This window comes from Neovison vison, chromosome 4 (genome assembly GCF_020171115.1).
Source record: "Neovison vison isolate M4711 chromosome 4, ASM_NN_V1, whole genome shotgun sequence".
NCBI lineage: Eukaryota > Metazoa > Chordata > Mammalia > Carnivora > Mustelidae > Neogale > Neogale vison.
In genome coordinates this window covers 219,382,078-219,400,045 of record NC_058094.1, presented here as the reverse complement: position 1 = coordinate 219,400,045, position 17,968 = coordinate 219,382,078, and the positions used below count along the sequence as shown (strand labels likewise).

Here is a 17,968-nt window from a genome sequence, read left to right as displayed (position 1 = left end):
GGAGCCTCAGGGTCTAGTGAACCTGTGTCCCACACAGCTTCCTGGCTGGGCAGGGGGTTTATACACAGGGAGGTAAAGACTTTGCAGGGCTGTGTCTAGGCTGCTGGCACAGAGATACACGGCAGTGTCATCTGTCTCCAGGAAGTCGATGTGAACGTTTAAACGAGTTTTGTCAGGGGATTCAGGTAAGAAGCGTCTTGGAACTGTTTCATTTAGAATGAGTTCCTTATTGTTGTAGATAAACATGACCTTCAGCAATTTCTGGGAGTCCTGCTTATACCAGTACATGGTATCATGGCCCAGCTTTTGTTCACATTTTAGGAACTTCTTATTTCCCGTCTGTGCAATGAGGTGTTTTGGAGTCTGGGAAACTGCCGTGTCCAGGGGGACTGAGAAGGAAAGGAGCAGAATTCAGACAAGTCCCAGGAGAGAGACAGTGGCTGGACACATGCTGAATAGGCTTAGAGACCCAACGGGGCATCTTGCCACCTGGACCGAGGACTCACCTGCTCCCAGGAGGCAGAGGACAAACAGCAGAGGAGCGTGGAGCCCATGGTGGAGACAGACACAGCCCTAGCCAAGCATTCTGGTCCTCAGTGGAAAGAACTAGGCTGCGGTTCTCCCTGCCCTGACAGGTGCTCTGCCTGTGACGTCACAGCCTAGAATGACTTCCCCATGCTTGGGCTCTCTGTGTATTTCATTGCCTGCACTTGTCCCTTTCAATACATTTTACTTTCTTCCCCTTTTAAAGGAGTTTGGGGTTTCTGGGGATAGTTTGATGGGACAGCATGTTGCCTCAAGGGTGTATCTCTCCCTCCCTGCATTTTCCTGTCCCAGATCAGGCCACCTCTTCCCTGTCTCCCCGTTCTGACTCTGCTCTCCAAGTTGAGCTAGTTTCTCTTCTGTGTATCTTCTGAGTCTTCTTCACAGTAACACATGATAGACCCACTAGGCTTTGGCTCCCTGGAATGTCTGATGTATGCTCATCAGCCCCCGACTACTTCAGTTGTGGGCAAGAGACCCCCTGTGGGGTCTGCCCCAAGCAGCAATGGGAGACCATTTAGAATGCAGGAATGAATGTTGGGAGCAAGCTCTGTTGATGCGTCGCCTTGACGAGGAATAGACTGCAGACTGATCCCTGTGAGGGCCTCTCTGTCTGAGGGCCAGAGCCATGTGGGGAGCAGTTGGTGGCTAGGGAGTGAGAAGTCATTATGGAACAGGAGCAAAGCAGCTGGAGAGGTGAATGACAGCATGGAAGTTGGGGGAAAATCAGGGCAGGATGATTTTGCTGTCTTTGAGCTGTCTACGGTCACCTTCTCTTTTAGTACAAAATTTATAACCCAATGTTCAGCAGAAGTTTTCTCAACCTCAGAGACATTGCCATATTGGACTGGATAATTCTGTGTTGTGGGGGCTGCTTGGAGCATCCCTGGTCTCTATCCCTCTATCCAGTACATGCCTGCAGGGCTCCCCACCCCCAGCTGGGACAATAAAATATCTCCCACATCCCCCAATTATTCCTGTGGCCTTTGTTCATTCCCACAATTCCCCCACTTTCAGGGTCTGGAAGAGCCACAGCTCCTCCTAGTGGTCAAGGCATACTTCTCAGTGGCCTCCTGGGCCAGTCAGAGCAATTGATAAACCCAAGTCAGTAAGAGCTGGGCAGGAGAGCAAGAACCTATGAGTGCCACAGGGAGGGACACACGCACACACACACAAACTGTGTGGCAACACTAACTGTCAACTGCTGGTTAAACTTCTCCAATGACAGGTGTTTCCTTTATTTTTATTTCTTTAAATTAAACACAGAGCAAGCACTAGGGAAACCTTAGAAAACCAAATAGAAACATCCACCATCCTTCCCGGAACACTTAGCAAGCTTGTTCATAGTCGTGGTGCAAATCACACGTAAGACAATATTCTCACTCTCTTGATGCTTATATTCTGATCAGAACCAAAAGAAATGCACTGACTACTCTAGACATATTAAGTGGACTTCCATGTGGAAGTCAGGAAACAATCAGTAGGGACAGTTAAAACTGCCCTTTATATGACTTTCCATTTCCTCATGTATAAAACAACAGGCTGAGATAAATAATTTCCAGTGTCTGCCCAGGTTTAACATTATATGATATTACCAGAGGCTCCCCTAGATGTTTGCTGGGTGAGTGGGCTAATGCATCCAGTTCCCAAGTACCTACCTCATTGCACCCCGCAGCTTATACATGAGGCTTTGCACCAAAAGGGAAGCAGGGAGGAAGGGGATGAGCTCATACTCCAAAGACAAAGGATATATCTGGGAAGGCACTTTACCCTGAGAATTACTGCCCATTTATTATCAGTAGCTAGGAAGCCAAGAAGAAAAGGAAGACTGAGTGGGGAGAAGCTTGGAGGACGTCACATGATCTCACTGGTCTGGGGAACGGTGTCTGTGTTCATGGACTGCTGACCTGGAGAGGGTCCCAGTAAAAAGCCAAGGCTTGGGGCCCAAAGTAGGAGTGGTGATTGACTGAAAAGGAATTTGGGGAGGGAGTGGAAGTGTTTAAGAACTGGATCGTGGTGTATAGTTGCAAAGTACATTAATATATTTGAACTCACAGAGTGTTACCCTTGAAAAAAGTAAATATTATGTTGTGCAAATTATGCTTCAGAAAAGTAAAAATACTCCAGACATTATTTTGGGAACCCAAATGATCACATACTAGGAGCAAAGTGAGCAAACATCCAACAACTGAAGTTTTGCTTCAATCCAGCTCAATTATCCACCAGATTAAGAAGTCCTGCCCTGACCAATCTTGGTGTAAGCAAGAAGAAGGAATCATCTCTATAAGAAAATACATCATCCAGGACTTCACCAGATCTCTACAATTTCTCATATACAATATCTGGCATTCAAACACATACTATCTGTTGTATGAAGAAAGAGGTTCATGTGGTCAAAACCAAGAAGAAAAATCAGACAGAAGAAATAAACCCAGAATTATTCAGATGGAGTTTTCAGACACTGACATGAAAATAATGGTCAATATATTCAACAAAGTAGATGACAAAATGGAGAATTTTGTTGACTACTGGAAACCGTAGTACATAATTTAGTGGAGATTGTAGAGCTGAAATATACAAAATCATTTTGATTAGTATTTCAATATATGGCTTTAAAAGCAGAACCGATACAGCTGAAAAGTATAGGTAAAGTGGAAGATAAGTCAGATGCAAATATCTGTGCCAAATCAAGTACAGAAACTAAAAGGATAGAAAATCTGAAAAAAATATATATGAATTGAGCCATCCTTTTAGATAAGTAGGTGTTCATCAATCGAGAACATTCGAGGGAGTCTGAAATAATTGTAAAGCTTTATTCATTAGTTCTCACCCTCCACTGATTGCAGAGGGTCCCATAGAGCATTAATTTCCTGACACTTCTGGGTGGTGCCTACGTAAGTTTCAAATAGGCCATTCATGGGTCTCATCTTGGCCACAGAGTATTTTAGGAAGAAAGCTAGATATATGGTTCATTTTTTTTTAAGTCTCTTAATTGATTGGAGAGAGGGACAGAGGGACAGAGGACAAGCAAGGGGAGGGACAGAAGCAGAAGGAGAACTAGACTCCCTCCTGAGCAGGGAGCCCAATGTGGGACTCGATGCGGGGCTGGACGTGGGGCTCAATGTGGGGCTCAATGTGGGATTCAATCCCAGGATCCTGTGATCATGACCTGAGCCAAAGGCAGACACTTTACCTACTAATCCTCCCAGGCATCCCTACGTGGTCCACATTGAAGAGGAGGTTCAGTGCATAGGGAATGGGTCAATGTCTGCTTGGAGTACTTGCCTGAAATAGGTGTGGCAGGAATTGGGGGTGGGTCCTAGAAGACAGGCAGTGATATAAGGGAGGCATTTGATACAGTTTACCCCTTGCTTTGCTTCTAGTCCAAATAAGGTCTTCAAGGTGGTGGCCAGCTGCAATCTGTACAAACACAGGGTTAGGTGTACAGGATTTGCTGCTATTATGATACTCAAATCCCAAACGGGTGTTAATTATCTCCCTTCATCACCATTTCAAGGGTTTCTCCACTTTGTTTGGTGCTTCAGTGGTCTAAGTTGTTTGCCTGACGGGTTGACCCAGACATTCATCTCTGAGGGTTTGGAGCCCCTTCGGTGCCTTTGCTTTGTCAGGCCAAGATGAATATAATTCACAATTGTCATTATCACCAGGAATGGAGGCACTGAGAGATGCTTCGATTAGTTCCCTGAGTCCCAGGTCAACCTTTCCCTGTCTCCACTGTGTAGCAGTAACTCTGTCACCTCATGAAAATCACGATCAGTACCTCCATCCTGACTTCTCCATCCATCCCAGCAAGATGAGCTCAAAATGACTAGGTAGAGTCATAATAGCAGTACACTGGGATTGTTACTATGTCCTGTGGTGAAAGCATCTATCCCTCCTCTTCCCCTCTCTTCAGGAATCAGAACTTCTTATCTAGAAGACCCTAAAAATACAGGGGAAAGGAATATGAATTTACAACTGGATCACTGCAAGAGATGATGAGAGCCATACCCATCCTAACCCCACCCTATGGCTTCTGGATTCATGGATTCAATACATAGTCCCAATTTTCCCCCATTTGTTCAAATCATACCACACCCTAGCGATTATCACCCCAGCTCAACAGGTGTTCTAGCTGAGCTAGCCCCTTAGCGAAACCTTTACTAGGTCCTTTCTTCATTCCATAAGGTCAGATGCTTCTAAGAGATACCATATGCAAACAAAAATTGGATCCCATAGTTATATACCCATGATTTCATTTCCTTAGGTATCAAATGGGATCCTTTTGTCTCCAAATTTGTGTGGGAACTCACATCGCCAAGACAGTCATTCTCCAACCCTGAGGATAGTGGAGCTGCCATGGTTGTAACTGAGTCAATGAGTATTTCATGTAGGATCTGCTCACACTTTTCCCCCCTCCTATTCATTACTTGAGCTCATCCTGACTTATTAGGAGGAAATGCACTCCTTTGTTTTAAAGCTTTCACTCTAACTTTCCTGCCCCAACTGTTGAAGAACTGTGGGAGAACACTTATGCAAAACCCAGACAGTTAATGGGGCTGCCCCAAGTCAAGGTCATGGTGATAAGTTCATTCCTGTTTGGCTTCTAGATGCTGCTTGGTTTTTGCTGTTGAATTCTGATCCTGCCATCCCAGCTTGATTCTGGTGATTCTCTTGTTGGTCTAGACCGCTGTTGGCCTTGAAGTGGTGTCCCAATGTTGCACTCAATCATTACCGTTCTCTTAATTCATTCTCACATGGGTTATTGCATTAGGCACTTATTGGAAAGACTCATGGACAATTCAGAAGCATGTCCTTCTGAAGATGTGGGGTTGGAAATCCTCTCTACTCTCAGGCAAATACCATAGCCCTTCCTTGCTAGTCATTTCTCCAACTTGTGAGTTAAAAATGGCTTTTTTGAAGCCTCTAAAACAAGACAAAACAAAACAAAACCCATGATGCAAAAGGAGGTAAAGAGAAAACATAAGTCATTTGATGGTCACTTCCACGGGCACAACTCTCCCATCACTGGAGCCCAAAGACATGCTCTACAGTATCCATAAAGATTCTGCAAAAAATGTCCCCTGACCACTTCTGCCAAAGATATCCCACTTTGGTAATTTAATTTCAGATATTTGTGTATTTGGAGACAGCGGAATAGGCAAGTCCAACTGGAAAGGGATGCTGGGAGCTCGAAAAGAGGCAGAAACATGAAGATTTGTGCACAGGCTGGAGGGGTCTTTGCAAGGCTGTGTCTGTGCTGCTGGCACAGAGGTACGTGGCTGAGTCTCCCAGCTCTGTGGGCTGGATCTGCAGAGTGGAGAATGATCCATCAGTCCTTCTCGCTGAGAATCGATGCTTGAATGTTTCAGACTTCTCCAAGAGAGTACTCTTGTAGAATAAAACGAGAAACTCTAGTGTCTGCTCCAGGATCTGTCTGTACCAGTGCAGGAATAAGTGACCAGAGGTGGAGTCACACTTCAGGGGTACTCTCGTGCCCCTTTCTGTGACCTCGTGGCTGGGAGTCTGCCTGCATTCAGGTTCTGTGTGTCCTGTGGGAGGTTAAAGAAGCCAGAGATTGAATAAGGAAATGCTTTAGAAGAGCCTTGGGTGAATCCAAGGTGAGAAATTTTCCCAGGACTCATGTGCTTCCAAGAGAATAAAAATCATCCCACACAGGAGCCAGAAATCCATAGCAGGGTCAGGGCATGAATGAGTCCTCTGCTAGCTCAGGCCTCTGGTCATCAGAAGCAGGAAGAGACTTCTGAGCTGCCCTGGTTTTTAATTTGGTTGAGACATTAGCACTCATTAGGGCTGAGCCTGTATGGAGCTGGGACTGAGATTTGGAGCTGGGGCTGAGATCCAGGGTCTCACGTGTTTGGATGGAAAAGCCAGAGGAAGGTACCTATTGTCAGGGGATGGGTCAGGGGATGGCCAGAGTGAATTGTAGCCCATGGAAGACTCCCCAGGGCCACGTGCTGACTGGACGCTGCTCAGATGCATGATGCTGGACCCTCTCTGGCCTGTGTTCAGCTCAAGCAGTCTGGAGCGAGGCAGGGTCAGGGTCCAGGGTGTGGGAGTCTGTGCCGTGGACTCAGCATCCACTGAACCTACAGGCCGCAGGAGGGTCTGGGATCTCTGGGGTCCTCTAGGAAATGTTGAGCTGAGCGTTGGTGGCCCCCACAGCTTCCTGGTTTGGAGCCCGGAGGTTTGTGCACAGGGAGAAGTTGAAGGTGCAGGGCTGTGTCCTTGCTGCTGGCACAGAGATACAGGGCAGAGTCCTCGGGCTCCAGGGCTTTTATCTGAAGGTCCAGCTGGGAGTTGTCTAGGCGCGATCAGGTAAGAACCGACTGGAAGCAGTCGCATTTTGAAGGAGATCCTTATAACTGTAGGCAAGCATGAGCTTTGGCGGCTTCTGAACACTCTGCTTATACCAGTACATAGCATTATGTCCCAGATGTTGTTTGCACTTCAGGGTCACGCTCCTTCCTGTCCTGCTTACCAGATGTTTTGGTGTCTGGGTAACTCCAGTGCCCGTGGAGACTGTGGGAGCAAGAAACCAAATTTAGAGAGTCTTAGGAAGCCATTCCATGAAAAAAGCTAGAAGTCTGCAGACAGAGATATCCCACCTGTTCCCAGGACTCACCTGCACATAGCAAACAGAGGACCACCCAGCACAGGAGCCTGCAGCCCATGGCAGCGCTTGACCAGAAGGGGCTCGGTGTCTCTCTGATTAGATTCTTGTCCTCATGCCCTGACAGAGGGTTTGCTGGTGAGGCCACTGCCCCTGTTAATTCTTCTAGAGTTCACATTCCCTCTTCCCCTTTACACCCGATGCTAGCACCACCAGAGCCCGATTTGAGTCCTGGAGTGGCAGGACTGAATGTACAGGGGCAGCCGAGGAAGAATAGGTCCAACCCCAAGCTGCCTCAGTGAGGTTTTTCAGACACTTTTTTTTTCGTCTAGTAGTTTCCTCCCCCACCTGCATGAATAATTCTTTCCTTTCTGTTTCAACTTGACAGTGCCTCCTCCGCTCAGACACGCATTCCTTCCCTTTGGGCAGATGTCCCCCCATGTTGCCTCTCATGAAGCCAGGACGATCCCACTCAAGCCTCATCCTGATGTAACACAGAGAGGCCACCTTGCTTGGCTTTCAGAGCCTTCCCCTGGTGCCAGCTGGGCATCACTTTAAGACACAGGAATTAGTGCTCACTGGGTAGGAAGCACCCTCAGTGGGTGCTGACGAGGTTACAAGAGAAATCTGCTGCAACTGGTTCCCCCAGAGAGTATCTCCCCTTTCTGGGGTGCTGAGCCTGGACATGGAAAGGACACACACAGAGGAAGCACAGGAGAGTAACAAAAGGTCCTATGGGCCGTGAGCCGTAGGGACAGCAGACATTGCCAAAGAGGCTGGAGAAACACAACATGGACTGGATTTTAGTGTCCAGGTTGTCCACATACCATCTCCCAAGCTGACCCAGGAGCAAACCCTGACGCCTGAGCATTGTCTTCCTTCTTGATCCTCCCTCCTCCCCCCATTCCCCTCTCTTCTTTTCCCAGTCCTGCCTCAGGGATCTCAGTGAAGTCACAGCTCCTCCTAGAGGTTAGAGGAGCACATTAACCTCCTCTGTGTCTGCCTTCCATCCTCTGGAGGGCTTGGAGGGGAGCTTGGAGAACGAGGGCTATGCTAGTTTGTTCAACAAGCATTTGTGAGTAAGGCGAGGTTCTTATCCTCGAAATGCTTCTAGACTCATAGGACCGATAAGATATGTTTTTAGATAACATCTAGTTTGGAGAGTTTTAGTGTATGTTTTAGGGAGGTTAAAATATAATTGGTTTTTATTTGGCTAAATCATTTAATCTTCTCACCTTATCACTTCCTCATCCCCAAAACCTGGACCAAGGGAGATTCTGAAATACTGATCTCCAGCCCTCTGTTTAACTCTAAAACAGCATGAGCTTTTTGGGGTAATTTTCTACCCAGATGTTTACTGGATTGCTGGGCTAGGACATTCCTGTCTCCCCCGCCCCTCCCCGCCTTAACAATACGTACGTAACACTTTGTAGGTACTTAATGCATACTTGTCGAATGAAGGAATATATGAACGCAGTAGAAAATAGTAAGAGACCACACATGAGTCTAACCATTAAAAAATCGTTTCCAAATGAGGTATGGTCGGCACCTGGCGTATTTGTACTGGTGGCTTATGGAAATTGAGGGCCTGGTATCAGGATTTGAGACAGAAATGAGAATGATAAAGAATTAATTTGCTTGGCATGAAGGAGCTTTTGGTACTAATTTGTATTTTAAAGGATAGGTAAGTCAAACAGAGAAAGTCAATTATCATATGGTTTCACTTATTTGTGGAACATAAGGAATAGCATGGAGGACATTAGAAGAAGGAAGGGAAAAATGAAAGGGGAGAATCAGCAGGGGAGATGAACCACGAGAGACTATGAACCCCAGCAAACATACTGATGGTTTCAGAGGGGAGGGGGCTGGGGGCATGGGTGTGCCCTGTGATGGGTATTGAGGAGGGCACAGGTTGCATGGAGCACTGCGGGTTATATGCAAACAATGAGTCATGGAACACTACATCAAAAACTAATGATGTACCATATGGTGACTAACATGACACAATAAAAAAAAAAAGAAGAAGAAGAAATAACTAATAAACACTTGGAAAAGTACTCAAAAAAAAAAAAAACAAAAGATAGGTATAATAATTTTCCAGCGTGTATCAAGCATCATTCAAAGGAGATTCAGAAGTCGAAAAATCGTTTACGTTCTTAAACCATCCTTGTTTTCAGGGCCCCCATTAGGATGAGTATTTGAGTATTTCCTTACAATATAGCACAAGAATATATTCTAGACTGGTCTTGTGCTTTCCCTGCCCATTGTGACATCAGCTATTTCTCCAAAGAGCCCTGGTTCCTTTTAGTGGTTAATGGTCTCTAGAAAATGAAAGGTGGGCACTAGATCTGGGTTTTGGGGATGCTACCACTCGTAGGTCATTAATGGATGGAGCCTAGGAAATACACGTGTGTGTATGTTACCACATAAATGCATATATCTTAGCATGCATCTTTAATTCTATATCTATCTACACATACTGGGAAAACCACAAGTTTATACCACTAATTTCAGTTCCAATTCCAATATGATAAGGTTCATTCTAGGGTTCTAGCATTCTCCCTTTCCATATTTGCAATTCCCTTACCCAATACTAAGAAACCTGGGTCCTGTTGTCCTTAATAGATGTAGATATTTGATCCATCTCTTCACATGTGCCCACCTGTCCACTGCAATGGCAACTTTCTCTCCGTTGCACACACCCGCCTCGCCCTGCTTGGGATCTGACACCCTGTGCCCAGGAGTCCTCTCCATGTCAGAATCCTCCTCAGCTCAGTTCAGTTTCTGTTGGGCGACATGGCTCATGCCCTGCCCATATGGATAATATTCTCAGCCTGCTGGGGCTTCAGTGGCCTAGACCAGCCTGCTTGCCTCAAGCACTGACCTCCTGCTATGTTCTGGTCACCGAACAGTCATTGACTATGACCCTAAAGAAGAGCCCTGATTGCAATGGGTTCTGTGTGGACAGGGGAAATAAAATAATAAAAAATAAAAACCATAGGGTATATATCTCTGGGTTTTGTGTGTGAATATTCTAGATGGTAAGACAGCCAATATTGAGATGATACAACTAAAAATATTACTGATCATAAGATAATAGGGTACAAGCTGTACTCATCAGCACTGGAAGGATGTGTAGAAAAAATGTTTATTATTGAGTGATTTCCATGGATGGAGAAGACATTTTGAAGGAGGGGAGTTTAAGCCAAATCTTTAAGCAACCTAGTCCTGTACCAGTTTCTTTTTTCCCAAGAACTAGTTATATTACATCATCTAAGAAGAGGCTAGCATCTAGCTTCAACTCCTTTATTCGGATATTATTTTTCAAGTAACATGAAGCAACTTTTGGGGTTGCCTTTTGAGATTTGCTCTTGCTACATAAAGGGACAGTGGAGACTCTGTTGGCCTGGAAGCTTGGCTTTTCTTGCTTCTCCTGTTCACTATTCTAGAACCCATAATTTTCTGCTGCCTCTGACCTCTGACCACTTACCTCTTAATTATGACTCTCTTGATCCTGTATCACCAAGGGAAAAGACTAAGAACAAATGGTTGAAAACTTTAAACAGTTTTCTGGCTCAGCACAAGGACAAACTCTCCAACTGGATGGTTGAGAAGGTACTGTGATCTCCTTTCTGCAATAAAGGCCAGAAGACCATTTGTGAGATGTTGTAGATGGGGCCCAAATGTCTGATGGGGCAAAGAGGAACTTGAGCATTTACTGTATGCCAGAGACAGAGCTATAGACTTAAAGAATCTAAATATAAAGTATTTGTTTTGGGAGCTCATAATCTAGTTGAAGGAACAGACAAGAAGATAAAAACTTGCAAAAGAATTCAGAAGTCTTAATAGCAATATATACAGAGCTTTAAAAAGGTTTCAGGAAGGTAACAGAGAGCTACCTAACAAATCAGAGGCTGCATACAGTGGAGTTAGGGATGGGCACAGATAAATGTCAGAGGTTAATTCTAAGGAGAGATGATGCCGAAGGTAAATTTTAATGAATTAATCAGAGTTCACTAGCAAAGAAATGGAGGAGGTAACCCCCTTCAGCAATTACTTACTGAACAATTATTGTTTATTTATTTTTATTTTTTATTAACATATAAGGTATTATTAGCCCCAGGGGTACAGGTCTGTGAATCACCAGGTTTACACACTTCGCAGCACTCACCATAGCACATACCTTCCCCAATGTCCATAACCCCACCACCCTCTCCCTAACCACATCCCCTCGGCAACCCTCAGTTTGTTTTGTGAGATTAAGAGTCTCTTATGGTTTTTCTCCCTCCTGATCCCATCTTGTTTCATTTATTCTTTTCCTGCCCCCCAACCCCCCCACGTTGCATCTCAACTTCCTCATATCAGGGAGCTCATAGTTTCTTTCTCTGATTGACTTATTTCGCTAAGCATAATACCCTCTAGTTCCATCCTGGTTGTTGCAAATGGCAAGATTTCATTTCTTTTAATGGCTGCATTGTATTCCATTGTATATAATTACCACATCTTCTTTATCCATTCATCTGTTGATGAACATCTAGGTTCTTTCCATAGTTTGGCTATTGCAGACATTGCTGCTATAAACATTTGGGTGCATGTGCCCCTTCGGATCACTACATTTGTAATCTTTAGGGTAAATACCCAGTAGTGCAATTGCTGGGTCATAGGATAGCTCTTCTTTCAACTTTTTGAGGAACCTCCATGCTGTTTTCCAGAGTGGTTGCACCAGCCTGCATTCCCACCAACAGCGTAGGAGGGCTCCCTTTTCTCCACATCCTCATCAGCATCTGTCATTTCCTGACTTGCTAATTTTAGCCATTCTGGCTGGTGTGAGGTGGTATCTCATTGTGGTTTTGATTTGTATACTGAACAATTATTATGTGTCAGATACATGCTGGCTTTGAGGCAGAAGAGTAAGTAAATCAGACATTAGCTGTGCCCTCAGGAATTTTAAATTACCTGGAACAATCAACACTACACAGATACTCACACAATTAATATATAATTGGAAGTAAGTGTAATAAAAGATACATAAAGGCCAACAAGAAAACTCAAGAAGGCCTGTCTGGAGCTGGAGAGTGAAAGCAAGTTTCAGTATTCTCCCTGCTCAGAGATCAGGAGAATGATTGGGATGTTAGCAGGTGACAGTATGGGGAAGGCACAGAGGCATGATCAGCATGGAGTGTCCAGGCACACAGGCTTCAATGCCATGCCTAGGAATCTAGTGTATCCTGACACCAACATAGAGCTATTGAAAGGGTCTTAAGCAGGAAAATGACAGGGCCCATTTACATTTTAGCAAGACCACTCTGGTAAGTGGTATGGAGGATAGGTTGAAGGAAAGTAAATCCAGAAACAAGAAAGTACTTATAGTGCTATTTCAATAGACTGTGGTCCTGACAAAGGCACAAGTGGTTCACTTGAAAGGTAAGTCAAGGATCTTCAAAGACAAGCCAAGGATTTTTCAGATGGGCACAGATTTTAAGACTGGACATTTGAATATAGGTGGTGAGTAAGGTGGATGGAGAAGTTAAGAGTGACTTCCATGTTTCAAGTTTGATTAACCATGTAGATGAAGTTCCATTGCACCGATTTGGGAAAAATAGGAAGAAGAATCTATGATGTGCACCCCAGTGTTTATAGCAACAGTGTACACAGTAGCCAAAATATGGAAAGAGCCCAGATGTCCATTGACATATGAATGCATAAAGAAGGTGTGGTGTATAGATACATACATACCATGTCTATATCTATCTATCTATCTATCTATCTATCTATATGTATGTATGTATATACAAAACATATACATATACATATATGCATACATTTTATATATATATATGTATATACACACACACATATATACACACAATGGAATATTACTTCCATCAAAAGGAATGAAATCTTACCATTTGCAATGACATGGATGGAAATGGAAGGTATTATTCTAAGTGAAATAAGTCAGTCAGACAAAGACAAATACCATATGATCTCACTCAAATGTGGAATTTAAGAAACAAAACAGATGAACATAGGAGAAGGGAACAAAAAATAAAAACATCAGGGAGACAAACCATAAGAGACTCTTAACTCTAGAAACAAACTGAGGGTTGCTGAAGGGGAGGTGGGTAGGGGAATGAGGTAGCTGGGTGATGGACATTAAGGAGGGCACTCGACATAATGAGCACTATTATATGCCACTGATGAATCATTAAACTGTATCTCTGAAACTTATAATTCACTCTGTGTTAATTAATTGATCTTAAATTTAAAAAAATAAAGCAAGGATTAAAAAAAAAAAAAGGTATGATGGACTCAGCTCTAGATAAGCTGGCTTGAGCTGCTTGAGGACACTTGAGCAGATTTGTTCAGGTAGCAGCTGGAACTCAGAGAAGCCTAGGAAGGAAGCTGGTATTAGAAAGATAGATTGTGAATCATAAGAAATTAGTTTATAAAATATCAAAGAGGTGGAATGTATATAGAGAGAAGAAAAACATATAAATTGCTTCTCTTAGATGTATTTTTTTCTTCAATTGGTGCAGAGTTCCATTGTATAGTACTTTTTGTGTCATTACTGGGGGAAACCCTTTTTAAATCAAGAAGACCATGAGTGATTCTTAGCCATATGGAATCTCCTTTGGAAATTCCATGCTCCCCTTTTTGCTCATGTTTATGATTAACCCTAGGAACACCCTTTTCCAGCTTGAGAAATGGAGGCCCTTCCAGATTAATACCTGTGTATCTCCTATCACACTCCACCTATTGCCCAGAGACCTTGGACTAGAAATAAGATTGGTTGGTTTGGGGTGTAGAGGGGATGATCCCCTCATTCTTCCCATCAAAACAAGTGCATTTGGAGAACCACCATGAAGACCATCATCTTTTCCATGTTCCTAGAGGTTGCTGGTTAGCTGTGCTTTTTTTTTTTTTTTTTTTTCCTCTTCAGTATTGAAGGAAGACAGTGTTAGAGACTAAATTTCCAGGTTCTGGGTCTTCTGGGTAGGTCAGAAGCCCTGCAGCAAGTATGTAGGTTTCTACCTTACCTGGAACAAGGTGGGGAATGGAAAAGAATGACTGAGAGTCTGGACGGGACGCTCGCAGTCAAGCACAGACTCAAATTCTTGCTGTTTGTCACATGAGACCTTGCTATATAACCAGGTAGCTGCCTAATTTATTGACCAAACTGGGACCTTTTTTTAAAAATTGGGACATTTTTAAGAATGGAAAGTGGCACAGTTAGTAACTGCATCAGGGCAGTGTACATAAACCAGAACCTAGAGAATCGAGATCTGGAGGCAGAGTGTGTTTAACAGAAGTGCTCCCGTTATTATCTTTCATCCAACCCCACTCAGCTTTGTCTTCTCTGGATTCTTGGCTTCAGACCTTAGGAGCCCCAAGACATGTCAGTTTTGAACTCTCTTGTTGTAGTAGGAAAATTAGCGTTGAAGAGACTACAAGCATTTGAGGCCTTCTTGGGGCTTGGCAAGGTCTGTCGATTGGCTGAAAATATACAGACTCCCGCAAGGGCTAGCCAAATATTCTACCCAAGTCACACCCTTCCCTGTGCTGTTAGCTTCTTGAGGGAACCAAAGTGCTCCTCTCTGTTCACGTAGCACAAATCATCTAGGAATATTGCTTTATATAAAAAATCTTATTTTTGATAAAACCACTGCCAGACCTCAGATCTAGAAACTTCTCTCTCTCCCTTTCTTCTTCTTCTTCTTCTTCTTCTTCTTCTTCTTCTTCTTCTTCCTTTTGACTATCTTTTTTTTTTATTATGTTATGTTGATTATCTTGATTGTGGTGATGGTTTCTCATCCTTGTACAGGGGCATGCTAATAACCTCTGTATCATTCCAATTTTAGTATATGTGCTGCTGAAGCGAGCACTCTCTCTTCCTTTCTTTCATGAAAATGGTTCTTAAAATTATTCCACTCCACAAATCCTTCTTGATATAATAGGAATATATGGGAGTTAAGAGAAAATTTTCTTGGTCTTTCTCTTGTCACATGAGTTTTGTGATCCTTGTGTGTGTGTGTGTGTGTGTGTGTGTGTGTTTTCTTTATTCCAATAACTTAAGAGATAATGAAAAGAGAAAATAATGTGAAATAGATTGAAATAGGTTGAGAAAACAGCAGAGCTACTGCAAGCCTAGACCAGCCTAGCACAAAGTCAGGGAGGTGGGGGCACTGGTGGGGGAAGGAGGATGGAGGCAAATGACCCCACACAGCAGCAGGGAGATGGCTCGGAATGTGGTGGGCATTAGTGAGGGCTGGACTAACCCTTTGGCATGGGCAGTATACTAACAAAAGAGAAAGACAATCTTAAATCATTGTAAACCAACTGATGGGGGAAAGAGATCAGGACACAAGTGGGAATATGAGTCTTCTGAAGGGCTCAAGACTGGAATGTACAGTATGTTTGGCAAGGAGGTGGGAATGAATGGGAAAGGCCACAAGGGCCTGTACCATGCAATGAAGAAACTGAAGGAAGACCCATAACATGGCTGGTATACACACCTGTCTGCTTCTGTGATACAACTTACTTTTTCTTTTATAAGGTGTGCTGCTCCACTGACTCTGTTGGGATCTGGCTGCAAAGGGAAAGAGAGCAGCACTAAGTGAATTCTGACAGCGACATAATTTAGTTTGTTTAACACTTCATCAAAACTCTTCTAGGTGAATCAAAGGTTGTGTTAACTTCTCTTATTTCCTCATGGTTTTCTGTGGGTGTTCATTTTATACATGAGGATATTAATGTGCAAAGACCCCCAAAATAGAAGCTAGCAACAGAATGAAAGCCAGAACTCTGGTGGCCAGATCGAAACGTTCTTTCCCAGAATTTTATTGTGTCTCATACTTCGGTACAAGTTTCTGCCTCCATGATTCTCTTCTCTGTTCTGCCTTGTTCTGTGTCACTCTGATAGCCCAGCCCTAAATCCCCAGTCTCCCACTTCTTACTTTCTCCTTAAAGCTTTTCTTGAAGTAAAGGCCACATGAGCTAGTTCTCTTAAGATTACTAGTTTTATTTCAAGCCACCTGATCATTGAAACTGAACCACCATTCAATTTTAAGTCAAGATATAGGACATTTAAATGGTTCCTTTCTTGGGGCACCTGGGTGGCTCCGTGGGTTAAGCCTCTGTCTTTGGCTCAGGTCATGATCTCAGGTCCTGGGACTGAGCCCCGCACTGGGCTTTCTGCTCAGCGGGGAGCCTGCTTCCCTCTTTCTGCTGCCTCTCTGCCTACTTGTGATCACTCTCTCTGTGTCAAATAAATAAACAAAATCTTTAAAAAAAAATGATTCCTTCCTTATATTCTAGAGCAGGGTCAACAAACAGGTCAACAACCCAGGGACAAATTGGACTGCAGCATGTTTTAGCAAATAGGTTTCCTGGAACTTAGCTGTCCCCACCCATGCACGCCCTGCTTTCATGCAGCAAATTCAGGGCAGTCGTGGCAGAGAATGCATTGCCTGTAGTCCCTAAACCATTTACTGTTGGGCTCTTTACAAAAAAAGCCTGCAATTCTCTGGAGAGAATCCCTTGGAGCTAGAATAGAAATCTCCTCAAGCCAATTGCATTTTTGAGCAGTGTTCTCAAGGAAACCTGTCTGGTTCACTTTACCAAGAAATTCCATTCTCTGCCACCACTGATTTTCTGCCTAATGGCAATGATTAGAAATTCAGCTTCGCATAGACTGCCAGGTTAACATCAAGTTTATGGCACAAGCACATGCTTTGTAACTTGTTCCTTTTTTTTTTTTTTTACATATTTTATTTATTTATTTGACACAGAGAGATCACAGGTAAGCAGAGAGGCTGGCAGAGAGAGAGAGAGGGAAGCAGGCTCCCTGCCAAGCAGAGAGCCCGACTCGGGACTCGATCCCAGGACCCTGAGATCATGACCTGAACCGAAGGCAGCGGCTTAACCCACTGAGCCACCAAGGCGCCCTGTAACTTGTTCCTTTTTATAGTCTTGTTGCCCTGATTGCTTATTTCAGTTTTTCAGTAACTTAGTCTATCTCTTTCTGCGGAGCGGAATCCTTCTTTAAAAATTTCCCTTCCTGTTGGAGTGGTAAAGAGCCAGTAATGGCCTCAGGCACTCACATTGTATTAGCCAAGAAAGTGGCTGGAAGAGGTAAGGAAAAAGAAAAACAGACTCCATTAAAGACAAGATCCATTATTTCTTCTTCAATTTCTTTCATGAGTGTTCTGTAGTTCCTTGAGTACAGATCCTTTACCTCTTTGGTTAGATTTATTCGCAGGTATCTTATAATTCTTGGTGCTATAGTAAATGCAATGGATTCTCTAATTTCCTTTTCTGTATTTTCAAGTTAGTGTATAAGAAAGCCACTGATTATTGACTTTGTATCCTGCCACGTTACTGAATTGCTGCATGAGTTCTAGTAGTTTGGGGGTGGAGTCTTTTGGGTTTTCCATATAAAGAATCATGTCATCTGTGAAGAGAGAGAGTTTGACTTCTTCATTGCCAGTTTGGATACCTTTTATTTCTCTCTGTTGTCTGATTGCTGTTGCTAGGACTTCTAATACTATGTTGAACAAGAGTGGTGAGAGTGTTGGTGGGAATGCAGGTTGGTGCAGCCTCTTTGGAGAACAGTTTGGAGATTCCTCAAGAAATTAAAAATAGAGCTTCCCTATGACCCTGCAATTGCACTCCTGGGTATTTATCCCAAAGACACAGATGTCGTGAAAAGAAGGGCCATCTGTACCCCAATGTTTATAGCAGCAATGGCCACGGTCGCCAAACTATGGAAAGAACCAAGATGCCCTTCAA

At 43.7% G+C, this 17,968-nt stretch overlaps 1 non-coding gene, 1 pseudogene and 1 gene segment (V, D, J or C); all 3 read right to left on the bottom strand.

Annotated features, from left to right (window-relative positions):
* Positions 1–6: 6 nt before the first annotated feature.
* Positions 7–554, bottom strand: LOC122905457. The segment is given in 2 exon segments: positions 7–389; positions 507–554. Coding segments are annotated over 2 exon segments (431 nt in total).
* Positions 555–4,621: 4,067 nt separating this feature from the next.
* Positions 4,622–7,393, bottom strand: LOC122905150 (annotated as a pseudogene).
* Positions 7,394–14,959: 7,566 nt separating this feature from the next.
* On the bottom strand, positions 14,960–15,063 carry LOC122905760. Its single transcript, XR_006384441.1, has one exon. It is a non-coding gene; the product is annotated as a U6 spliceosomal RNA (small nuclear RNA).
* Positions 15,064–17,968: the final 2,905 nt, after the last annotated feature.